The sequence below is a fragment of the Phaenicophaeus curvirostris genome, chromosome 11 (genome assembly GCF_032191515.1).
Source record: "Phaenicophaeus curvirostris isolate KB17595 chromosome 11, BPBGC_Pcur_1.0, whole genome shotgun sequence".
NCBI classification, from domain to species: domain Eukaryota; kingdom Metazoa; phylum Chordata; class Aves; order Cuculiformes; family Cuculidae; genus Phaenicophaeus; species Phaenicophaeus curvirostris.
Window position 1 is genome coordinate 17,546,677 of NC_091402.1, and position 26,990 is coordinate 17,573,666.

The following is a 26,990-nucleotide window of genomic DNA, read 5'->3' on the forward strand; positions in this document are numbered from 1 at the left end:
CTTCTTTCTTTGTACAGTCATTCACCTTGTTCTCAGTGATAAGCTAAAAGCTAGAACAGTGTTTGGAGAATCAAAAAAAGCTTCAAACCAAGTTATCGGGGAAATCCTTTTGGTTCCTTTCTCCTTCACCCTTTTCATGGCCTCTCATGTTCCATCACTTTCTCCATGCATGAAGCCACATTTTAGAAAAGGAAAAAAGGAATTTGTAGCCTCCAAAGCATTCCCAGTTCTGACACAGAAATGGAAAGTGCTTGGAACTGTTTTCTGGAAATAAATGAGCTGTCACCAATGGTGATGAAGATGTCTCAAGTGTACTTTTCCTGAAGTACAAAAAAGTAATAAAAATACTTTGTATGTTCAGTGTTAGTTATAGATTCTTTTTTGTTCTTTTCCCCCTCATGTTGTTTTCTGCTTTGGTTTCAACGGGCCATTTTTTGGCTTGCTGAGAATAATCCTCAGACCTGTTTTTATCCTTATAAAAAAAAAAGTTTAATTTCTATTTAAAACCATATAATTTTAGATAAAATCAGAAAAGATTATTCTTTCTCTCTGTGTCTCTTTCTATTATTTTACTATTCAGTGCTTTTACTTTCTCTGTCTCAAAACCTTTTATGTTCCCTGTCACATTCTGGCACTGCTTTGTTTCCTCCTGTGTGTTTGTTCTGATCCCCTTATTTTTTTTCTACAGGTATGTTGAGACATGGGGTTATTTGCTCAAAATATGTGTGATTAATTGCTTGAGGGGGTGTTCAGATGACAATAATTTCCAAGTTATCTTAAAAATTGGAGTGGTTTAACAGGCTGGACAGTATGGCTTGATATCCCTGCTCAAAGGGAAAACAGGGAGTTATTTTTCCTTGGAATTATACTATGATTTTCACTGGGTACCAACACATGTACCATTAACTGTGGCTTTGTGAACAATATATGGTAACGTAAGTTCTGCTGAGATGGGCAGTGCGAGGTGGTTACTTTTTTTCTGGAAACTGCTTGGTTTTAGCAGAAGTGCTGTGTGCCAGCGATGCAACGTACTTCACCTATGGTTATAAAGTGCTGTTTACTTTTCTCCTGCAAATACAAAAGCCAAGTGGGAAGGGATATTTCATAAACTCAGTGCTATTGTGTCCTCTGGTCTAAGCCATAAAACAAGAGTAACAGAGACGTTCCCTTTGAACTTGAAATCCCTTTCTAAGCTGCTGATCTAACCTAAATGAGAGGGGGAGACGATACCAGTCAGAAAATTTTTCTCTTCTGGGTATTCCTCCCCCCATCCCCTTCTCCCCCCCCTTTTTCTTTTTCTTTTTTTTTTAAATCCTTAAGTGAGTTTGATGCTGCACCTCTGCCCATAAATTTAAAAAAATATTATCGTAATGTAGGTCAGTGAACTGAAACGCCACTGTACACCATGGGGGATTAAAGTCAGCGAGGCAGCCCTCTCCCACTCCCACTAGGTCATATGACAATATAAACAAGAAATGCAAGGAGCCTTCAGCTTTTTCTTGCTCTAATCCTTTGTTTATGCAGCACTTAAACTGACTTTTGGGGTCGTCTCTGTCTGGCATTAAAGCCCTAAAGCTTTTTGAAGTTTCCCTGAAGTTAATAAAATTAGTCTGCCCTCATTGCTAGGCCCCTTGCTGCTGCTTCAGAGCAGACTGCGTATCCCTTACTGTCTTTGCGGCGTTTGGCTTTTTAAGTTAATAATATTTTATAACAAAAAAAAGAGTGTTTGAGAGAAAAGCAGAAAGATCTCCCAAAAGGCTATTCAGCTAATAGGCAAAGTGATTGCCATTGTAGATGTTCTGAGAACTCAAAGGGGATTAACTTAAAATCCAGCGATTGGAGGTAAATTGCTGGTTCAAGTAATTGGAAGTGTTGAGTTTCAGTTGGAGAGAACAACATGTGTTTCTGTGTCTTTTTATAAAGGAAGACAAACTCAAAAATTTAATTTTTATTTTATTTTTATAGAATAGCCTTAAAGTTGAGAAAAGGACATTTCCTTTGTAGTAATTAACTCACCTTCACCTATGTATTTTACTGTAGAGGCTGATCAGTTATCTTCGTTTTTGTGTGAGGCTTTCTCTGATTATTTACTCTTCTTCAGGGAGAAACCAGCGCTAGGCTGACTGGGGGGACCATGAAGTACAGTATTTAATGTAGGAGTCTGAGGCTTCAGGTTGTAAAGGTTGTACTCCAAACAGCTGCTCAGGCAAGTCAGTGAGCACTTCTTATCTCAGCACCACTAAAACAGTGATTTTTCTAATGGCCTTAAGAGTTGCCCAAGGAATAACAGTGATATGGACAGAACATATCAGGCAGCAAATGGAGGGATTTTTTTAACAAGTTGACCATTGGTGTGAAAGGAACAGTGCAGCTGGACCCCCTCGTTACTTTCCCAAACGATGTGTGCAAGAGAAAGACCCTTAAAAACACATTTACTTATAGAAGATGAGGGAATTTAAAATCAAAAGGTATTAAGTGAGTATGGAATACTTAAATGGTGTTAAATTTTGCTGCTGTTACAGTCATCAAATGTAGGTTATCATTACTAGTTTAGTCCAAGATACATGATGCCTGTAACTCTTGTTCATAGAAATCAGTCTCAGTTTTTTCTGAAAGACTTGCTGGGGAGGCTCTGAACTGAACCTAGTATGATTGTTCACCCTGTAATCCCGTTTTTAATTAAGTTAAAGATAACTTTGAAGTGCTCTTGGAAAAATAAAATATGTTTATGTTGTCTTTAAAGTTGGCTTCCTGTGCCATTTTGTGGGGGGATAAATACAAAAATAGTAGATACATGGAAGGTCCTCACTGGAGTTGAGTACAGGGATAAGCAGCATGTAGTCAGCAGTGGAGAAAAGGGTTGTTCAGTTTTGAAGTTCTTGTTTTAGGAATAAAAGAGTTATCGGAAGAAGCAATATTTTTATTTCATGAGGTAATGCAACTTGAAAAATGAAGGTTTTGAGAATGTAAGTGCTTCTTTGGGCTGGAATTAACAGCTTCTTTTTCTGCCAGTCTTCTGTTTTCAGACCTGAAGAAAGGCGAATGTGCCTGAAAGCTTATCTTCCCCTTCTGCCACCACCTATTATCAGTAGCTCTAGTAAAAGACATTACTCAGTTTTACGTTTAAGCCAGAGGTTGCCAAGCAGTGATATTCCTATTAATGGTTCACAAGCAGTTTTGACGGAGCATTGTGTGGTGGATGGGATGAAGAGGATAGACACATCAAAAATTAGAAACAAGATCTTTTGGGAAAAGATGTGGGGTGGATCTTCAGGCAGCGAATGCTGTTGAGACATCTGGATGATGCTTCTACAGCCTTGACCCTATATCCAGCTGGGAGCAGAGCTGCCTGTACTGGTGTGATTTCCAGGTGAAAGAAGGAAGAAGGGCTGTAGACGTTTCTCATCCTTCATCTGCATGTGGTCTGGGACTGAATGAGGTCCTGCTGGTGCTCGCTAATATTGTGCAGTCCTTTCAAGGCTGTTTATGGCTAAGAAGTAAAATTCCATTTAAACCAAAACAGAAATTAAATTTCTGATCCTAGGTTTATTTTCATACTGAGATTGGCATTAAAATAGAGGCATGCACATGTAACAAAATAGTGAACAAGAATACAAGGGATTTGAGTGTGTATATGCACTACTGTTCATGGAAGAGCCTTCAGGGAAGGCTTAATAAATCTGCAATACTTTGAGTCATAATTAAAACGGAGTAAAGAGGAGTGCTCAAAATTGGTTATAATTCTTTACAATTCTAAGTCACTTTGGTTGTTTAAACCCTTAGATTTATCCAAAAAGAGCTCCGAAGATATGAAAAAGAGCTGCAACTGCAGTCACATTAAAAAAATAAAATCTTGAAAAGATATAAATAATATCCACTTATTTCTTCTGATAAGTAAATAAATTTTCTTGCTATGGCTACGAGGTGGAGTAACTCCAGGCGCTAAGGTATACAAGGATATTCACACCTACAGGATTAGGCTCACTTCACTGCACCTTATACTTTGTAATGCCTAAGGGAAGGTTGTTTATCTTGCCTTACCCACCAACCTTGCTGCCTCTTGTTCCTGATAGCTTAATTAAGAATTCAACTTGGAATGGTTCTTCCCACTGGGTTACAAACCTTGAAATTAAAATTGGATACAATGGTCATAAGGCTTTTAGTTTAACAAATCAATAGTTATGTAAAGGTGAATATTTAAAAAGCTCTTTTTAGAAACTCTGAGTAATTCTGTCATTTCTTTGGAAGTAGCTGTTGGAGCATGCTTCTGGAGCTAACAGACAGAATGTTTATGTAGGTGATAATGTACTTAGGTGTAGGATAAGGAGTGGAATAGACTTTTTGTGGGCATAAGTACTGAAGTGACTTCTGTAGGAAGGTTTCAAAGCAGAAAAGATTTTTTAATTAACTGATCTTTATAGCATGTTCTGATGCAGGTTTTATTCTTCCTATATTTGTGGAAACGGGGTGAAAGCAGAAGTATATTAATTCACATAGTCATCCACAGTTTTAGATGCAAACTGCCTTAAACTCCACACTTTAGATGGCTTGTCTAGAGTTTTGTCATTTGAGGGTAAATGGTTTTCCAAGGGCAGGGTGGTAGGTGTTGCTAAACTTATGTGCATCTTATAGATATAATTTTTTTTTGTCACTTTGGATTGTAGTCTCATGAAGCTCTATTTCTTTTGCAGGTGATTGATGATTACAGTGTGATTGGTCGTTCATTGTTCAAGAAGGAAACAAACATCCAGATTTTCGTGGGTCTGAAAGTCAAACTGTCTACAGGAGAAGATGGAATAATAGATGGTGGTTTTGGGCAAAGTGGCAAATTTAAAATCCGAATTCCAGGTACGTGCTTGTAGCTAAAAAATACTAACTATGGAATCATGGGATGGTTTGGATTGGAAGGGACCATTTAAAGATCCATTATAGTGGATCAGGTTGCTCAGAGCCCCATCTCACCAAAGTTTCCAGGGATGGGGCATCTACCACCTCTCTGGATGACCTGTTCTGGTGTTTTACCATCCTCACTGTAAATAATTTCTTTCTTGTATCTAGTCTGGATCTACCATCTTCTAGTTGTCTATGTCGAGTGTAGAGGATCTTTCCATATTGCAAGTCTGAATGTTAACAGTAGTAACACTCCTGAAGTTTTGAAATCAGTACCTACTCAGTTGGACCACTGATGATTTGGTGGGTTGTACTTCTAATTAAATGATGGCAGCTGTGACTTACATTGTGAGACCGAATGACCTGAAGCCATGTCATGTGTCAACAAACTCCAGTCTCAAAACTTAGGTCCTTGTTAAGTGTCAGTAACATTGAAATCATGCTCTGCCTAGAAAGGATTGTGGAAATCTTTCCTCTCTTAACAGATATTGCACCAGAGCCCCTCTGAATAAATAAAGCAAAATAAACCTGCAGTCATTTTTACCTGTAGCTATTTGTTAAATATGATATTGTGAATGTAAGTTCCTTAAATTGACTCTGTTGTGCATGTTATTACTTGACTTGCCTTCAAGCAAAGACTGCTTGATAAATGGGTACTTGGAGATCTTGAGAAGGGTTTGGGGTTTTTTTTTTGTTGCTTATATCTCCTGGTTTAATGATGTTACATATCACTGTATTTTTCATCCTTGGTGAATTACAGCAAGGATTTATGTCTCTTTAGGTTAGAGCATGGGTAATAGTGGGTGCTAGAGTTTGTAAGTGTCATTACTGGTTGTTTTTTTCCTCCTTCTTTTAAGGTAGGAAAGTTGTGCCCAGCCTTTTTGAAAGGCAATAACAGGTGCTGCATTTAACTCAGATTGTGGGATAAGATTTTAATGATACTGGGGGCACTTTGTATTTCTGCAGTGTCTTCAGCACATTTGTCACTAGGTAATCCTTCACCCTCTTTACGGAAGAGAGTGAGATTACTTCTGTTGTACAAGTGGAGAAAAGAAAACATAATGTACCATGACAACAAACAATCATAAAGTGATTGATCTACGGAGAAAACTGAAGTTTCATGATTTCTTGCTGAAGATGGATGATTTTCAATTTAACTTAAGGAATGATGCAAGTGCTCCAATTTTGACCCTTAGCAAATTTCCTTTCTTCTTACTATCACAAGATAAGAATTTCTGACTAGACAAAAACCTCCCTGTATTCTGTCCTATCTGGAGTTCTGTTTTTGTCACCAAATGCTACACTTTGCTAGCAGTTCTGAGAGCCTAATTAGCAAGTGCAGTGCATATTTAAAGAAAGAAGAGGCACCAGATAAATGTATGGTTTGTATTTTCTATTACAGAAAAGCTTTTAAATATTCACTGAGATGGGTACTTTAGGTAAGTGGTGAAATGATGTGTAAATGACCTTAACGCTGAAAAGGGTTCAAGCTGAAAATCAAGACGATATCTTTCTTAAAAACATATTTTCAGTAGCTTTTATCTCCTGGAGGCAAAAATATGATGAAAGAGAAGAACGACAGGAGAATGGCATTTATGTTGCCATTTCCACATTTTAGATGGAGGAAATAGTTCTTCATGGGACAGGGAGAAGCCCAATAAGGAGCTTTGTCACTGTTGTGGATGTAAACAGGAGCTATAATTGTGAATCAGCAGTCGTATTCAGAGATCTAGAAAATTGCTTTTTGCTCTGGATATTGAGTTAGTGGAAAGAAATGATACCTTTAACCAAGGTCTTCATTATCTCATCTTTGTTATACTCTTCTGATGTTTAACAGAAGACCATGAAACAGAGGACCCTTTATGGTTTGTTCTTTGAATGAGAAGGATGTATAGCAGAATAGTAAAATTTAATACCTCTTGAAGGTAGGCAGAATAATAAAACCTAGTTTTCTTTAGTCTGGGTCAAATTTGGATGCTCTTGCTATCTGGAAAGAAGAGGCAGGAAGCTAAATCAGCACAAGCTAAGAATATCAAACACGTAGCTAGTGAGGCAAAACCCCAAAGAATTTGGTGGGCCCTAAAAACCGGCGTCTTTAAGAGTTGCAGAGTTTCATGTGTAGGGGGAGGGCTATTGCTGTGATGCTGTTTAAGTCAACTGCAGTTCACATTCCTTTGTTAGGTCAGTGTTGCTTTTTTAATGTGTCTGCATCCTGTTTGTGGGGTTTTAGTTTTGGGTTGTTTTTTTCTTTTATTAAATTTAACTGATCAGAGTCTGCTCTCCCTTCCCCCCCCATCCTTCAGCCTTCCCTCCCCTCGTAGAATGTCTCTTACAGATTTCTTTTCTGATGAGCCCTTTTAATTTTTTTCTGAAGTAGTATTGCCACGATTCCATCACAAATGTATCAAGGAACAGGAGGGAAGGAAATGTTCAAGTTTAAAACTGCCTTAACCTGGCAGTCAAGTCAGTCAGTCCTCTTGAATTGAAAACCAGTCTTAACCTCTGGAGTTGAATAGCTTGGTCAGGTAGCTAACTTGATGATGGCTGTGGGCTGGTTTTAGAAACAAACCCCTGCATAGCCATAAATTTGGGTAGATGTATTGGAGATTTGCGTCCTGACTCCTTCGGGTGATAGACTATGGCACATTGTAAGGCGTTACGTGGCCCCACTGGTGCTAGCAGCCTCCAGCCTGCTCACACGAGTGAGTGTTGGCTTTCCTGAGTGCTGTTCCATAGGCACTTGGAAATGGCTTATGTTTGCCTATAGATCACAGCCTGGGAACGTTGTCTTGTGTCGTCTGTGGGCTGAAACTTGGCAGACCTCATGAGTAGGAATGGCAGAACATGGATCTGTTTCTTATTCTGGCACTGCTTGTGCACAGCAATAATTCAGATGCTTCTCTCTGCACTTCTGGTCTGTGAAATAGGAGTAATTACTATCCATTCTGGAGTAAATGAAGGAAAAAAAAAAATGAATGCTCTGATTTAGATTTATTCCAGACTTGAGGCATTAATATTTCTTGAAAAGGCTTAATTATCTTTCTTTAGAGTATGAAGAACGCATCTAGAGTACAGCATGCGATTGGAAGTTCCTCAGTCACTGAAAGATGTCAGCAATTTGGAAGAAATTCAGGAAAGAGCAGCAAAAATGCTGGAGAGGCTAAAAGAATTGATTTATGAGGGAAAGAAGATGAAAAGAAGTCCATGAATCTTGGCTAAATGATGTCTAAGTGGGAGATAGGATTATCGGCAAGTATTTGAAGAACATAATGGAGAAGGATCCCTTCGGGTGGTCCAAGGAGGTACAAGTAAAGCTAATAACATGAAATAAAGCGAATTGTAACTTGGCTATTGAGAGATGTTATTTAGCAGAGGTTTCTTGCACTGCCAGATCATCTTTGCAGAACAAGATGATGTAGTTCCATTTTGAGAACAGTCATGCAGTGCGCCTGGATGTTTGCTAGTGCCTGTGTCCGGGGTGAAACAGCCAAGCAGTGGGATTGAGGGAAGCAGGATAATGTTTTTTTTTTTCATCTCATTTCTGATTTTGTGTTCAGACATGCTTTTACTGCTTGAATGACAAAGTAGCTTGGTTGTGGAGCTGTTTGTGTTTTAAGTGAAGAAGAATTATCAAGACACGTTAATTGACAGGATGACGCTTACTGTCCAGTCTGATTGTACGATCAAATGCATAAAAAGGGCGACATAATCTCTAAACTCATTAGAGAATTTTATTTAGTTTGACGAGCTGCTTAAAAAACAAACAGGATTTGAAAGACAATTTAAACTATAGTGCTCTGTAGGTTTTCATGCGTGTGTGTGTGTTTGAGCAAATGAGCTACTGATGAAGTGCTTCTTGCTGAGGTGGGTGATACATGGCAGCTGTTTTCATTGTAAATGGGACCAGTGCGTTATATAGACAAGGTAAATGAGTGAAAAATATTGTTCATCTTTGATCAAGAAAAACTTTGGGGAGGCAGGAACCGTGTGTTTAAGTGTCTTATTCTAAGGGAGACAAAAGCTAACAATGACAGTCTTTGGAAAATGCCTATTTCAACATAAGTTGCCCCTAGGAATGTCATGCCAGTTGGTGAGAAATTCAGAGGAAAGTTCAGTGAATCGTTTGAATAACTTAGTGCTAATTGTGGATTTTGTTTAACTGTCTGTTATCCAAGAACTGACCCTGTAAAACTCGGCTTGGTTTACAAAATCATAACCTGTTGATGTGTCTCATGTCATCTTTTAACAGATTGGCTCTAAGTATGCCCATTTCCTTGGTTTTGGCATGTTGTGTTTGTCTTGTGCTTAAATATTGTAAAATGTAGTGACTTTTAAAATCTAATTGAAGCATATGTGATACCTCAGGCATGGTTCAGTGTCCTTTCTGTCAGTCTTTGCCATCTAGTTGCTAGTGAAGTGGTCATCCTTTCTGTGATATGTTTGACTGCAATTCTTTTCTTTTTTCTTTGACTCAGTACAGTAAATGTGTCTATCTGCGAGACAAGTTAAAAGCTACCTTATTTCTTAATGTGAAAGAAGCAATACATATCTAACACTCACAAAGCTGAACACATTTCTGGATTAAGCAAATTTAAATGTAATAGAAGGCACGCTTTTCATAAGAAGAGATACAAGTGAGAATATTAGAATATGAGCTTTTTTACTTTGCAGTTCTTTTTACTTCTGCAGGATAACGGTAGTTTTAAGTTTCTTAGAAAAGGTGAAGACAAATTTGTTTGTGACCTTGTCCTTTGTTGCTAGGAACTTTTTGCCTTGCATTTATAAATGCTATTGCGTGCAAGAGAGAGTCTGTTTTTACTGTTTCCACTGCTTGTTGTGGTCGAGAGGCTGAAGGAATAGCACTAATGCTTTCCCTAGTTCAGGGGATGCAGTGCCTCTGGGATCCTGCGCTGTCAGTATAAGATGACATAAAGTGATGAGAATTAACCAATGTGCCTTGTTCGTGAGAATCTAGTGTCCTGAAGTGTGAAATTAAGGGTAGAAATGCTGAATATGTGTTTACCTCTTAGTGTATTGAGGAGATGGTGTGTCCTTGTGGTTTGGTGTGTTGATATTTTGCCACATGCTTTTTTTTCATTGGATGGGATCCCACACTGCTTTGCAAAATGACATAGTGGGAAAGCTTTGATGCAGGAGCTGCGGGTGAAGAGCACCACTCTACGTAATTTCAATTCTGGTTAAAAATTGTGGATTTGAAAGTAGGTTTCAGATCAGTTATTTTTTAGCACTCCACTTAAACAAGGGAGTCTAATAGAGGTTAAATAGTATGAGGGAAACTAGTTATGCAAAAATGGAAAAATGCAACAGGAAAATATTTTTGTCTTATTGTTTACTATAATAACCCCTTTCAGGAATATATTATTTGTGTTATTTTCCGTTATTATTATTGTTGTTGTTATTCAAGGTGTATCTTTCTTCAGGTAGCTCTCAACACACCAATGTAGCTGGAACTTGTGGAATATTACTTGCAGGGTTTTTTTAAACAACTGTAGGAGACAAGCTTTAAATAGTTGACTGTAGATAAATGTCATATTCCTAACTTTGTAATTTGGAGGGCAGTCCTTACTGATATCAGCAGGAATGGGGCAGTCTAAACCTTTTCATTGCATTGAGAACAATTAAACATCCTGTCACTCAGCAGCATACTTCTTTATGGGACATCTTGACATTTGGAATTCTTTGCTTGTGTTGCATTAGAACAGGATAATCTTCTCTTAGGCCAAATGAAATTTAGGCACATTTAATGTCCATGTATGCCCAGCCTGGCTTCTCTTTTAATAAAAGAAAATTAAAAATTGTTGGCTGCAAGGGTCTGGTGGGTTGCCATCCCTGTCAGTATCAGGTGAGGCTGAGCAGCATTTCAGTCAAGAGGAAAAACAAAAGCCCAAGGGCAAAGAAATCTGTGTAGCTGTGTTTTATTTGAAAGCTGGAGATTAGCTGTGCTTGTTCTTTCACAGTCCCTCTTCCCCTACCCTCTAAAACAAACAAACCCCCAAATCCTTAAGGGGTACTTCAAGCATAAATCTCCTTCTCTTCTTTTGGTGAAAGTTGGCTAGTGTAGTATGGACAGAGGCTGGGAGAGGATTGTTGCCAGGGAAGGATCACTTCCCTGTATGATCCCCTCTTGAGCGGATTAAACTGTAGCGGTGTGAAAGTCCTGGTCACCACATGCAAACTCTTAGTTCCTACTGTATGCAAAAAAGTTGGCCTGAAGGAATCAAACCTACCTTTTAAGTGGTGACATCCTGTAAGCCCATGTTGACTTCTGGAGCTGAATATCCAGATTTATTGACCTTGGAATGTTCTTTTTGTGCAAAGATTTGTGCACATTCCTTATGAATGAAAACAGAAGTCGAGGAAGTGTTAATTTATTAACCGTCTGGCTGCCTCGTGTAAGTATCAGTAGATACTTGTCTTGACTGTAATGACAGGATTGCAGGACCGAGTCTGTAAACTTAGGGCTTTGCAGGGTGATGTGTTGGTTTTAAGATTGGTCCAACTTGTGTGTAAGCCCATGTGTTGGGTACAGGGTAGGTCACAGAATGGTCTTCTGGGTAATCAAAAAATGAGATGGACCCTTTTTTTGCTTTCTGTTCCCCACCTACACACCGTTTTTATGTCTGTGCAAGAGAAGCTGAGGAAAGTGTCATTAATGCAATGGAAGGACCATTGGTGTTCCTTCACCATATAATGAGATCTGTGTTTCTTCCCTACTCAACACACACACTAACGACTATCATACTTTCGTTGAAGATAGGGCTATGGGTGGGCTTCAGGGAAAAGCGGTATTGCTCTATTAAATGGTGGTAAAGAACTATGTGTCCTGAACCCTTCTTCCTACCCTGAATAGCAGAAGCACCTTATACTTTCAATAGCATGAGCTTATCCTTAAAGCAAACCTAGCTTTAACTCTGGGCTTTGCTGGCTATTGTGTTCATGCTTAGGTGATCATTTCTGTTACTTCTATTACTATTCTATTACTGTAAAACATGTTTTTGCCAGCTTTTCATTTGAATTTTGTAAACAGTAAGGATGTAGGAACTGCCTCAATCTAAAAAAAATACTTTGAAAAGGGAGGAGTATTAAGGTGATGAATTTTAAGCACTAAAAACATCAGAATAAAAAAAAAAATCTTAATTAGCTCTCCATTGTGCGGATATATTCTGATACTAGCTCCAGTTATGGGATTGCATTCCTCATACTGATACACACAAGGAAAACTTTGCTGGTTTTGGGTGAAGCTTTGTAACTAACTTGTTGTCCCTTACTGTTTTGTTCTCCTCAGTGAGCAATCCTTTATTTTTTGCACTTCATTGGAGTCCCATTGTAAATACAAAAGTAATTGTTTGTTCAATTAAGGAAAAAAAAAATCGTATTAAGAAAAGTTATTCCAGCAGATAGGATTTGTTTGACCATAGCATGGGCATCTTTGCTTCTTCCAGTCCTAGAACACTTGAAAGGGGAAAAAAATATCCCCCAAAGCCCCACCTGAAGTTTACTTCCATTTTCTTCTCTTAATAATAGCTTCCAATCTCCCTCAAGTCCACTTCACTTTGACTAGTTTCTGCTAATGCTCTTGCACTAGTCCCATCTGCTTCTGTTCTTTGTTCTAGTCTGCTACTGCCCCTGTCCCCCCGTCCATCTTTCTTGCTTTCTGAAGTCTTTTACCAATATTTTACCCACCAGTACTTCTGCCAGCAGTTTCAGGCTGCTGTAGGGGGTGTGTAGTGTAGGGGGTGATCTGTTTCTGACCTGTGAATGTTCTGGTGTTGTTACACTGCAAGTCTGTGAAAGGAAGGGCTGAAGGGAAATCCAGTTTGGCTTTACTTGAGATTGCCCCCTGCAGATGGAGGCTGTAGCAAATTTAGCTGCCAAAACAGTCTTTTCCAAGAGCGTGCTAATTAACAGCTTCCTTTTTTGCCTGCAAGAACAGCAATTGCTCTCCTAGCATCCTAAAGTTAAGTTTCAGATCCCTGTTGAAAAATAGAAAGAAGTTGTAGTTAGAATTTGTTTATCTTAATTTGAGGATAAAATGGGGATCTGATAGTGCAGGGAGAGCTTGGGAGACAATTGTGGGGTTTTACAAGCATTTTGAAACTGAACTGTTGTTATTTCAGTTGGCAGTGATACTGGCAGTCAGCTGTTCAAAGTGCTCACAGTGGGAAGCTCCCAAAGAATTTTTTTTTTCCCTTTTGTTTAGAAAATAAACACTCAACCCTAAAACTGTAAAGGTTGTTTCTTCTCTTAGGTGAACTCAGGTCGTAGATATAAGATTTTTTTCTAAGCCACAAGAGCTAGAGATATAAATTAAACAAACTGAGATCTGCACTCGGTTGCATGTTTTTAGGATCCGGGATTTCAAAAGAAGTGCACTTATCTTGACATTTGTAGTAAAACTGAGAGCTGGTAATGCCACTATGCATTATAACCTTACTTCTGTGCCAGAATCTCTTGCGGTCATAAGTCTTTCCAGTTAATCCAGGCTTTGTTATTTTGGAGGAATGTAGTTGTGGAAAGTTGCATTCTCTGGGAGAAAATAAGCATCATGCGTATTTAGTGCTGCTTCTTTTCTGATCTTTGAATAATTACAACAGCAACTGTAAGCTATTAGGACCCTATTGTACAGTTCAGATCACTGGAAGGATGTAGCTAAGCTGTAATTGATGTAGCTGAGGAGGTGCTGTCTTCTGAGCTCATTTTTGCCATCACATCACCTAACTTATCTGGTGACCTTTTCCAAATTATCCAATATCATTTGGCTTTATGCTACTGTTGTGTGAACCACCCCAATCAGGCTGTCGTGAGCCTTCCCTAAACTGCTTAGGAAATTAGTTGTTAAATGGGGTTCTTTTACTATAGGTTACCTTTTTGAAGGGAAAAGTGGGTGGGGGGGAAATCATGTTGGTGAGTGGCAAGAATAAATATTCAAAATGAGGAAAGGAACAAATTTATTTCCTCTATGTAAGGTTTCTGCCTTTTTTTTTTTTGCATGTGTGATAGTTGCAAAGTTCCATGAACATGCAACTGCAGAATAGAACTATATTCAAGTTTTGTTTTTTTCTGCACCATCATTTATATTTTTCACTAAGTGGAGACTCCTTGCTACAGTCATTACAGTATACTACACACACACAAGAGCAGGGTACGTATGCTACCTTCTGTTTGGCTTCTTTTGTTGTCCTTTCTTTAGGTGTTTCATTTTGCAAATTCAATACACTTGCTGTACTTTCAAGTGTGAAAACATTTTTTTTTTTTTGGGAGAATGAATATAACTAAGTGTTTTTTATTATGTGTCTCTACAGTTTGGCTAGGCAACCTTAGAACACACACAAAATAATTATGCAATAGCTTTTATCTCCTAGAGTTAGTAGGAAAATCCATTTTTGGTTTAGTTCTCACTTAGTTCAACATAAGAAATCTTATACATTCCGCTACAGACTTGAGAAGCTTCAGTGTGTGCTTTTAAAAAAAGTGCTGAAGGGACCAAATACAGGTTATTCTGAAGAGTAACAAAATATATATATATATCTCTGATAGAAGCAAAATAAGCCTTTCTATCAGTTCTGGTGAAGTTCTCTGCTGTTTAGTTCAGTGCTGTCCTCCTGTGAGGGAAAGACACTTTTTGTTGCAAAGAACGTAGTTGATGTCAGTACAGCTAAGTGTGAGGGATTTGGAGGATCCCTGTGGATTCAGTTATGAGACTGGACTGCCAAAATATGGTACTTTTTAAAGTGATCGTTAAATGCTCCGGAAAACGTGCTGGGGATTTACATGTTTTATATTTGCTGCCTCTACTTCTTTAGATGTTTAAGGTGGAGTTTTATTATGAAGGGCTACTTACTTTGGTGAGAGGTGCCGGTAAAGCACTCTGTGCATGGATGGAACATGGGATTTCGGGGCACACTGTTCACGAGGAACTCGCTCTATCCCATACCTCGGGGGCAGCTTTCTCCAAGAGCCCTCTTACTCGTTAACTTAGAGCAAGGAAGTGGAAGCCATGAAATCTAGATTGTGTTCCCAGCTCTGTAGTTTATTTATGCAATACCAAAGGAGGAATTATTTCTCTCATCTTTATTTCTGCTTTCTTGTGTGCAAAGTGGGATGCTGCCATCTTTGGACCTTAGAGTCCTCACTCATGGCTTCATAGTATTGGGGTAGGAAATATTTGTGTTCTGAACCTTTATGTAATTTAACTTTGATCTTAGGAAGTGTCCCCACGAGGGCCACTCACGCATTCAGATTTTCCCTCTTCCAATGAAATTTCTCACCCTTTCTGTAAACTGTTTGTGCTTATTTACCTGATTTTGATCATTCATCCCTTGGGCCTTTCACCTTCCCTTTCTACCGGTGTTTGTTCTGATAGCTTTTTGAAGTCTGAGTAAAAATATACACTGTGGGGGCTTCCTGGTGGCTTAGAGCTTTGTGGTTTGTAAATTGTAGGCTATTTGAAGTATTGACTTGCAACCGTGGCTGGTGCTCAGTGGTTGAGAACCGTTGTGTGACAAGGACATTAACCTTGAGAGGCTGATTTATGTTTTGAGTTTGGGGACAAAAAAAATAGTTGTTCTTAATAGTGTGCATTGATTTCAAGGAAGTCTTGCAAAGCAGTCTTTGGTTTGTGTTTTCACAAAGGCATTTCAGTGTTTAATAAAGAATAGGAAATAACTGGAGCTTCAATAGACCTGTTTTGGTTGGGGGGGGTGGTCTGCTGTAATGTGATTTTGTATAATATTATATATGAGCAGCAAAAGCACTTCCTGCTTGTAACTACAGTATTATTGCATTTTAAAAAGCTGCAGAAAATACTTTAGAAGTCTTTAATACCCGGAGTAAAAGTTATATGTAGAGAAAACCATCATCCTGCTTAGAAAAGTCTTTTGTCTAATATCTGAGGTTGTAACTTCAATCATAAGAATTCCATATTGTGTACTTTTCTGCTGTGGATTTTATCATAATGGTGTTTTAAACCTCTGGGCCCTCAGTTCCCCCATCCCCATCCCGTGATCCCCCCAACTATTCCAGATTAGGAAATGAAAAGAGTGTGGTGATTCAGAGAACCTGCTCTTTCCTGTTACAACTGGTTAGCTACCAAGTTTCACTTTTCCACTGTTTTACCATAATCTTTACTCTTCCTTGTGTCCCTCACCCTGCCTTCAGTTCCCTCTGTTTCACCATTTACCTTTAGTCACTCTTGCAGCCCCTTCCTCTGCCAACCATCCTTGCCTGCACAGCCCTGAGCAGCCTCAGCTGGATTTTGTTTTTATGAAGTAAATACATTAACAACCATAGAACCCTGAACCAAGGAAATGGACCTGTGCCACCTGTACAATTACTTTGTTGTTTCATCCCAAACTGTCTCTTTGTATATATATGGAGAACATTGTGTGATACAGTCTTGCTGTGCACCTGAGGATTTTTAATTCAGTACATGGTTTTTCTGCCAGGTTTGTATTTACTTCTGAACACCTTTGTTTACCTTCTCAGTTTTCTGTCTGTGGAAGGAGAACGTTCCCTCTTTGTGTTTTGACCAGTTAATGGACGGATGTGTTAGGCTAAAGCCTGTTTGTCTGCCTATTCCTAAAGTATCAGCTCATCAGGATTAGCATTATAATATGAATACAACCCAAAGAATATGCATTTGTTTTCTTTATGATTGCAATGAATTCTCTTTTCAAGGTAGCACAACGGCAACACGGGCTGTGCCAAGTGGTGGTGCCAGGTAACACTACAGGCAGGAGAGAAAGAAGATGTTTTCAAGGACTGAAAATGTGGTAAAGAATGCAAGTTCCTACTCACAGGAGCAGGCTGTATATCATGAAGTGGGGATTTTCTTTTCATGGTTCATTACAATCGACTGTTCTTACAAGTACCTCCTTCTCAGATGTACTGAGATTATAGTCCCTTTGGAGTTCATGTGGAAATTGATGCCTGGTTCCCCAGTCCCCGACTTCTTTACCTAGTTTTTCTTCATATTTTCCTTGTTACATTCTAAGTAGTTTGAGGACATCATATAATTGGTTTTAGTTGTGTTTTCTCTTCTACTATCTTGAAATTGTACACATTCAGACCAAGATATAGTTCATGGGGAAAAATGGTATTAACAGCCCTTACTCCACAGCTGTTGATAGAGAAAAGAACTTCCAGGTTAAACCAAAACTAGTATTGGAATGTGTGGAAGGCAGATGCATTTCTTTTGTGATTGTCACCAAAATCACAAGTATTGAATAAGGCTTTTCTAAGGGGTGTGCATAAGGGGACCTTGTCTTTACAACTGGAATTTTTTTTAATAAAAATCAAATTAATTTATCTCACCTTTGAAAACAGAATAACTTGTCTGTTTCTGATCATAGTGCGTTTCACTAGTGTTTACTCTTAAGTATATGATTTGGTTTCAGAGTAAACATATGCTGGAGTGATTCTCACGTAGAACTTTTCTTATAAGTACAGGAAAAAGAAGTCAATTTTATTTGGCATTTGGAAAGAATTATAAGTAGATTAACAACAGATTTTAAACATCTTTATTATTAAAGCTTAAAATTGTACAGAAAAAATACTGACACTTGTAAGGAGACTGTGCTGCAGGTTTTTGCAAATGAGTTTGGTTGAATAACCTTACTTTCTCTAATTTTCATAAAGAAAGGATGGATTTGTAATATACACAAGTGATTGCTTTTAGGATGGTTAAGGAGCAAGAGAAGTCCTGAAAGCACAGGGGAAGTGTCTGTGTTATTCAGAACCTGAAGTTTCTCGGGTTTGCTTGTTGATGGTTAGGAATCTCCTGGTAAAGACCATTTGATTTCCTCTATACTTAAGGCTTTTACTCTTATATTGTTTAGATATGGTTTTGATTTCAGGACACATACATATGGATTACACGTATAATAAGTGGAAGCATATTACAGACTCCCTGCTGCTTTCATTGAACCAGGTAGTTAGAATTGGTTTGAGATGTAAAAGGAGGAAAAGACCAGCTGTAAGCAAATTGATGGACCATATATCAGTCCAGCCCTGCTGATTATTTCTAATTGAAGCTGTCTGAGCCAGTCTTAATACAATTTAGTTATCGCTAGCCAGAAGGATTTTATTTATGGAGCAAGGCCTGTTGGAACTTCCTCCAACCCCAGAGAAGCTGTGAACGGGAGAGAGCTGATTGAGCAAGCATGCCTGGCTAGCGTATGCATTTCTTTAATAAGGCAGGGATTGATGTCTTTTGCAGTTCAGGGGTTAGGTAAACAGCAGTCCCTAGGTTCAAGGCTCTCCGTGTTCAGTTGTTTGTTTATATGGATCTCAGTAGGTTAGGTTAGCCTTTTTGACATCCCAGGGGAGCTTTGCTGACCATGGTATAACCTCATCTGCTCCGAAGTTGCTCAGGAGGCGTCGCATCCCTTTTTTGGAAAGGTACTGCTGAGTGGAGTGTTTGCAGCTCGTACCTAGTCTCTACGACAGGTGGGTGGAAACATTGGTTGGAACACTGGGTCTGTCTTGAGCAACTCGTAAATAATTGGCACGTGTTGTGCATGTAACTAATTGCTCTGCTTCCATACTCAGACTTGATATTTGCACGCAAAGATTACTAGTACATGTACCTCAGGCTCATATTGATTTGCAGTTTTGAAAAATCAGTGACTGATTTCGCCAGAACTTTGAGGTTAGGTCTTACTAATTTGCACATCTGCTGAATGGCAGTGGTAGTCTGTCACATTGAATACAATAAAAACTGGATATGTAAGTAGCGTTGTTAGTAATTTTTATTTAAAAATTAGCAATGGCTACATGTTGAACAATACTGAGAGTTAAAATGTGTCTCATGAGGTTCATTTCTATGGCTATCATGTCCCAGCCTTCCTCTTCCACAGAGGCTGGTGATGGTCACCTGAGAAGTGAGGAAGGAACGGTGCAAATTCATCTGGGTCTTGTTGCAGTGTAGTTCTGATGAGTAGAGTTGTTCTGGAATTTGAGGATGACTTTGCTCAGGGTTACGAGTGTGCTTTATCATGCGTGTGACTGGCTGTTTTTAAAATGTGAAATGTTATGAAGTTGGCTTAAATCCCAGAATTTGTTGAATTAGTTTTCCCTGATTTGATGTCTGGCAATTTGTACCTCATTTTTCTGTAGCATCTCCAGTCTATAGCCATGCAGACCCAAACAGACATGAATAAAGTAGCTGCACACCTACATCCTGGCTTGTGAAATACCCTTCTGTACAGACAGGGGAAACTGAGGCAGAGGTGTGGGCTGTGTATTGCCATGGGGTGTTTCCGAGAGCACCAAAATCTGTACTGACCCTTCCTGTCTTGTAACCCCCAGCATCATGCTACTTGACCTGGTATGTCATTGTTTTCTTGGAGTAGGTTTGTGCCAATCCTACAGCTCCTCTGGAAGCCTGAACTTTGGTGGTCTCAAATAGGACAGCCCTATTAAGTTTTGTGTTGTGTAAAAATCCATATGGGTGGCATCCTGGCTGAAAGGTGAGGTGTTCGGGGTGGGAGGGGAAGGCCACTTTCATGCTGGCTGGGGTTTCACAGCGCTAAAATATGAACACCTTGTCACTTGCAAATAATGCGTGGGGTCTGACTTAAATGTTGGGTTTCGTATTTAATCAGTATTAATATGATAACAAGAATGTGACAACTGAAGCAAACACAAAGAGATTATCTTCTTAGCCAAATGCATCCATTAGCTAGGAAATATAGGCTTCTATTAAATGAAGCAGACAGATGGGCTATTGGAGGTGACTGCGAACAGGAGAGGGAGGGGGCTAAAAGGTGAAAGTTGAGGTTTAGAAAATCTCTATAAAAATAAAAACAAACCATCCGTCTTCATGGTTGGCGTTTTACCCTCCCGTTGCACTTTAGGGATGGTGCTCCGATTCCTATTGAGAACATTATGCTGAAACTTAATCTAAAAGATCACTTAATACTGCCAAACTCTGGCTCAGCAACTGCTCCGCTCCCCCAGAAAGAAGTGGCCAACAAGGCTTCAGATGTAGGACCTGGTCAGGCCATCTTCAGGAAAATTGCTGCTTTGAGATTCTAGGGGAAAGCAGATTGAGTCTTATCCCTCTTTTCCTTTTTGATAGAGAAATGCATTGGGAAAACAAAATCTCATTTGAGCATTTCAGAGCAGTTGTAAATTATTTGTCTGTGTGTGTATGTACATGAATGCCCATCTACTAACTGTTGCAATGATGTTTGAAACCAAGATTATAATAGTATAAATAATTTTAGAGAATGCGGATAACAAGAAGAAAATAACATAATTAAAAGAATTTTACAAGATGGACAATTCACTAAGATTGAGTAACACAATACATTCTAAAAAAAAAAAAATTCAGTAACAACGCAAACATGACGCTGGTGACAGGAACCATCTGTCTTGCCAGCCATCCCCTGGACTGGCCGCAGCCTCACATCTCCATCGCTGTCCCGGGATGTTGCGTGTGCTCCATTGCGTGGGTGAGTGCCAGAGCCTTAAGAGTGGGTGGCTCTGTTCTGCCACTGGATCGGGGTATTTTTATTTGAGGGGGTTGTGTTGGGGTTAATTCTATATACATTTTACTTGAAATTAAAGGAGCTTTGTAAGATGGTGCTGCCTAGGAAGAGTGAAATGACTGTGAACAAACTGAAGTTCATTTTTTCTGAAAGTTGTTCGTAATAATTGGACCTGATTACTGTGGAAACAATTCCATGTGTGAGCAGTGAGTCTGGTTGGCTGAAACCAGTTTTTTTGTTGGTTGCTGACTCTTATCTTCCATCCCATTTTGATTTTGCTGCCTGTTATTATTCTCCTCCCCTGGATTTTGAGGAAGGTGCCAAACATCCTTTGGACAAGTTTTGTGTGGAGTTTTGTTGGTGGTGGGGAGATAGGAAAGGGAAAAACGTGGCAGAAGAGAATAAAAGCATCTCTCTTCTGTTTGGCGTTTGCAGGCTTCACACAGAATTTTGTAAATTAATTTTATGTTCTTCTACTTAAATTCACTATCTTTATGTGCATTGCTTCATCTTGATTTTCCCCTGAAGCCTTAAGTGTTAATAAAAAAGAAATGCACGGAAGTCCAAAGTGGGCTTTTCTTATCCCTTTACACTTTGCGCACTGTCCATCTCTGTAAGCCAGTGGCAAATTAATAGTGACCAGTTCATTTGAGGAGCATGAACCATATGTTTTTATAACTTCTGGATCCAAGATGCTTTTAGAAATACAAACTTTAAAACCAGATTGGGTTTGCATTTCCCTATGATGTCCCTTATTTATATATATTGATTTTACCTCCTCTTCCCCAACAGGTAATCAACAGGAGGAGAAAAAGATCTCGGGGAAAGTGGGTAGAGGCAGGTGATGGCTTAGAGATGCTGGTCTCCTGCAGCAGTGGAGGGAGAGCTGTGGTGGGGCTCTGTTCTTGGCAGCAGTGGTAGAGATGGGGAGGTGTATGTGCTTTGATGGCTTCATGAGAGGGGGTGCAGGAGGCGTGGAGCCATTTCTCAGGCTACCTTGTCATTCCTGCTTGGGAACCTGACGCACGGGCTCGCTTTCTTGCATGTGTTGTTTTTTAGGAAGGAGGGAGGTGACTGAGTGGCTAGCCCCTTGACAGGGCAGTTTTAAAACATTCATAAAATTTTTATTGGGCTGCCACCCTTCCAGATAAATATTTTTTGAGTTTATGGGCTTATTTTAAAGATTGAAGCTTAATAGCAGCTTTGTAGCCCTGTCCGTCCCCAAAATAGCCTTTTGGCAAACCCCATCTCAGGAGACTGCCATGCTTTTCTAGGTCTTTGGAGTTTCTTCATCAATAAGTTATTACCCTTTTGCCTCCTTCCAGCTTTGTGTAACTAAATGGGACCAACTGTTAAACCAGTCTTTCCCCTTCCCCCAGCCCTGCTGAGAGCTGAAAACTGATCCAGTGTACCGTATTTGGTCATCATTAAAGGAGAAAGATTGCAGTAGTTATAAATTTATTTCATTTATTAAATTGCTTTTGTTAGACCCGTTTTATTTGTGTCTTAATTATCAATCTTTTCTTAATGCTGCATGTGATTTTAAGATGTTACAGGCTGGTGGCATTTCAGACATACTGGGCACTATTCAAGGCACTTTCTCAATGTGCTTCCACAAATATAAAAGCTTTACAGTGCTTCTCAGCGTTAAGTGGTGAAACCAGCGGGCTTGCAGCCAAGGCTGTACAAAGGAATGCTATATGTAGTGCTCAGAGGAAGATGGAGCTGCAATTTAAACATCCATGCCTTTTGATTTCACTGTGTTGTGTCCGAAGAGGTTTAATGAATTTCAGGATTAGCTTTTGCTCAACACTGACCCAAAACAATGTGTGCAATTTGGCTGCTGTTGGGAGAGCTGTGTATGATCCTTGTGTGTTTTGGGTCCTGAAAAATGAGTGGTTTTAGCACCTGGAACACCACTCCATGTTGTTGGCTCTTTGTATCCTAGTGCAGTTGCTGGTCTCCCCTCTTTTCTTACCAGACACGGTTGTAAGATCTGAAAGAGAAATGTACTATTTCTTCTTTTCATTTGCTCAAATGTATTTTATGACACTAGCTTTGATCACCGATTTCCTGAACAGAAAACTTCTGTCACGTGGAACTGTGTATCCTTTGTCTCATCCCAAGGTTGAAGCATTTTCTGTGCAGTGCACAGTATGTAGGAGCCCATTTTCTGGTCCCTCAGACTTACTCAGAAAAGAGAGCATGGGATAGGAAACAAGTTAAGTGTTGGATTCAGAGGTTCTTGTGAAAGGCTAGACTGTAGAAGATAAAACAGGGACTTCAAGACAACAAGAGACTGGAATAAACTTCACCTCCTCAACAGGGTCATTTGGTCCTAACAGATTTTAAAAACAGCCATCCACACTTGCTTTATTTTGGATGAGGTTGACAAATCTTATATAGTCGGGGAACTCCCTTTTCCAGACCAGTCACAGTTCAGCAATACATTCACTGATTTGTTTTTTTTTCCTAAAATAGAAATATCTATTTTGGTACAAAACAATACCCTGAGACATTTGTTTCTATATTTCCATGACTTCTGTTTTTCATGTCAGCACATCTTGAGACTTGTCCTAAAAATGGACCTGATGTATTCATGGCCTTCTGGGCATCCAAATTCTTATTCCTCATAACCATCTAATTTTTTGCTTGTATGAAGAATCTGTTAACTTCTGTAGGACTGTTTTTCTGCAAATGTTATAATCATAAGAAATATATTACTTTTGCCATGCCTATGTTTTATTTAAGGTAACAACGAATTCTATCATTTAGATGTTTAAATAACTCAGCATAGTCTGGGCCTATCTCAGGACAGGGTAAAGAGCTTAAGGCGTGGCTTTTTGCAGAAGACTGATGAGCTCTGGCCACAAACACATTATATGCCAAGTTCTTGTCTGGCATAATGCCCTGTTGGCTCAGGTCATGTGCCTTTTTATATTAAACTTTTCTTAAGTTAAGTTTTAAAGAAAACCAGTGGCAGTTATCCTTTTTGTGAACAATTCTGGAAAAATATGTTGGAATAGTGAACGTATGTATGCTGGAGATTCTTACAGTATCTTTCCCAAAATAACAGAGAAAAGGTAGAAAGTTTCTCAATCTACGTTGTAGAAGAAATGGGTACAGATAGCTATTATTACATTCTCAATATACTGTGGGCCAAAAAATAGCCGTAATTGAGGGTGCAGGGACAGAAATGGGTAGTAGATATAATTCTTAATTTTCTAAAAATATAAAGAGTTTAAAGAGTTGGTTTTTTTTTTTGCCAGCAGCCTCAGAAGACCCACAGCCTAGGCAAGTTGAGAGATATTTCTGATCCTTATTTGATTTTTAAACTCTGTTTCTGTTTTCTTTTATTGTGGTTCATATTTTGCATCGATCAAAAAGTAATGCTTCTTAAGGATGCAATTTACCTTCAATGTGATTCTTCTTTCTGGTGTACAGATGGATCAAACGCTGTGATTCTGATGGGAAAATATGAATTGCCGGCATGAATTCATGCTCTGGAAGAAATAGTGAAACAATGAACAAATACAGCTTTAGGGGGAAAAATACACTTCTCAAGTTTTGTTGTAAAATAATTAGCCTTCTGTGGTAGGCATGGAGACCATAGAAAAAGGACAGGAGCTGCTCAGTTGCCTGTGATTTGACTTAAAGTTTATGACTTTGAGTAATGTGCCTGGTCAACAGCACTTAACAAAAGCATATTTGATGAAATGTTAAACTCATTAATTACATCTCCACAAAATCCCTTTTTTTAAAATTTGTAAAATCAGAAATAAATCTTCAGACCTCAGTGGAGTTGTTTAAAGATGAAATTAAAAGGAACAGACTGTTTCATCAACGATGACACTTTGTAAACTTAATAAATAGTACGTAGATTTTCTTCAGATTAAAATAGGGTTGTGTATTTCAAGGTATTGTATAAAGAATTGTAGCACTAACTGCATTTTGTAAGAGTGGAAGCCGACACCGGGATGAAACCATACCATGAACCGATGGAAGCCAAACAAGCAAGACTCCATAGGTTTGGGTTTCTTAATTTCCGATCCAAGTGGTCTATCCATTAGGGTTCTAATAACTTCAGAGCAAGTTATACAGTTTGGGGGCTTCTGTAAGGCAGTACTCATTCCTCTGTTTTTCTGTGGTATGAGCAACATTTATTGGTCTGATTGTATTCTCATTCCAACCATTGAATGTCTAGAGTTACTCCCAGTTTTTACTTGCAAGACAGTAGAATCCAGTTTACGTATGAGAACGTAAACGTGCTGTCCCTGCTACACGCAGCAGCAAGACATGGTTTAGCGGTTGATAGGGATGGTTGGACTCGATGATCCTGGAGGTCTTTTCCAACCTGGTGATTCTGTGTGAAGAGCTGGTATTCCTTGCATAGAACTGTCAGCCCAGGGGCTTGCATGGCATCTGAGAGCTGATTCTTCTCTCTTATTTATTGCTCAATGAGTTTTATTTGTCTTCTTTAGTAATACATTGGAACTATTATTATTATTATTTATAGTTTTGGTATTTTTTTAAGTAGTTGTGTTCTGGTGTGCTAAAACAAAAATAAGTAGCAGTTCTTCTGTTGCACTAGATATTATGATTACTGTGTAACAATGAAAGTACAATTTTTGTCTTCTTGTGGGGCTTTTGCTCTTATTTTTCACCTTTTAGGTGATCAGATCTGATGCTAATGCAATGTAAAAAACATTTCCGTTGAAAAGTGGAAATTTCCTGGGAAAGCTGGATAGGTTTTTAGGTCACAAGAAAGTTTGAAAAGCACAATGGCTCTGAACATTAACTTTTCATTTTATGTCCCTGGAACTTTAGAAGACAGCCTTGCATTTTTTGGCATTGGTCAAGTAGTCTGGTCTTCATAGACTTGCTGTCTGTAGTGTCTTTGTGCTATGTGTTCCCCCTGGGGCACCATCTTAAGTTTTAATTTGCAGTTTCAGTTGCTGATGTATGCACTCTTCTGTTAAATAACTTTTATTTTCTATGCCATTATGCCTACATACTCTGCATGATTTGTGTTGCACGGAGTGTTTTCCCCCTGTTGTGTTTGGAGCTGGTTTGTAATAGAGTTACTGTTGTGTAATTCTGAAAAAGTTGCAACTTTATCAACAAACACAAAGTGCTTGTTCTGTTCGAAAATTTGTGTTTCCTGCTCATTGTGAACTATTTATGCATTATATGAACTGGTTTTTATTGTTTAAATAACAACCCACTATTTCATACATACTGCACATTAGGAATTATTAAGGATTCTCTGGTATGTGGAGCACTTAGTGCTGTGAACACAAGTGAAGAGCTTCTGTAAACAGTTGATTTGAGATTTCAAAATAACACAAGTGCTGAGAAAACTACTGCACTCAACTATACTGTCACACTTCTGTGGATTAATGAGTTGCTGTTTGTTATCTCAGTGATAGTGACTGAATGCTCAAACCCCATCACAAATGTGCTGTAAGTTCATACCCTTAGATCTCTGGTCAAAGCCCAGTGAAGATGTTCTGTCATGAATACTTTGTGCTAAGGAGTATATTTGCAGTTACTGAAGCTCAGCTGATAGGTACTAACTTGCTTCTGCGTCTGAGCTGTAAAATGACAAATGGTTGAAAGATAGATCTTTTGTGCTAAGATTGGGGATTTCTGCCTGCAATTGTGGAGCGTTTTAATTCAAGAAAATATTGGGATGTCAGCTGGAGAAGAAATTAGTTCTTCTGAACTCTGACTATGCCACCAGTCTGTGACTATAGTTTTGTCACTGCTACTCATAAACTTAGTGTGCTTAGAGGTTCCCAGCATCCTTATGCTTCCTAGTCTTCCTGCCTCTCTTGCTACACCCCTGCTTCACTTGGATTTTTTAGCTCACTATGTCTCAGTGTGAAGATAATTCTCTGGCCATTTTATCCATTACTTAGGTGTACCTGTGGTAGGCATGTTAGTAATGTTAATCTGGTCAAACCTGTGGATTTGGTTGTTGCACTTAACTATGAAGCACGTGGAACCTATTCTTTACAAATAGGTAGTATTGCAGTTAACAAATTCTTTCATAAATGTGTCCTTCTGAGATTATGTCCCCAAAAAGCAGAAGTTCACTGAATTTTGAAATGCAGAGCAGCTGTGCTTGGTTTGGGAAGGCTGAGTGCTCGTGCAGTGCACATCATTGACCTGTACAGGGTAATGTTTTGGTATTCAAAAATATGCAATACATTCTGAGTGCAAAACTGTACACAAACACTCACACACTGCATATATTGTGGCTGCACATCTTCAGCTTGTGTGGTATGATGTACACACTCATGTACACGCCCACACACTAAACCTTTGCAGGTCAAAAAGTGAGGATAAACTTTTGAACCCAGCTGCTTCCAAATTAAGTACATGTGCAGGGACCACCGGAGCTGGGGTTACCGTATTCCAGAAGTGCGCCGGACATTGACACCCACATCTTGTACGGCAGGAGACTTCTTGTTCTTCCCTTAGAGCCTGAAGGATGATGCCTTGAAAACACACTGTCCTCTTTGCCCTTTCCTTGTCATCGGAAAGGACAGGCAGCAGTTTGGTGACTTCTCCCTTCGTTATGGA

At 39.0% G+C, this 26,990-nt stretch overlaps 1 protein-coding gene across 1 annotated transcript in view; it reads left to right on the top strand.

Annotated features, from left to right (window-relative positions):
* EEFSEC (eukaryotic elongation factor, selenocysteine-tRNA specific) overlaps nt 1-26,990 on the top strand; it is a 115,264-nt gene that overhangs the window by 71,151 nt on the left and 17,123 nt on the right. Inside the window, exon 6 of the mRNA XM_069865624.1 lies at nt 4,692-4,848. Coding sequence (XP_069721725.1) covers nt 4,692-4,848 — 157 coding nt within the window. The remainder of the gene's footprint in view (nt 1-4,691; nt 4,849-26,990) is intronic.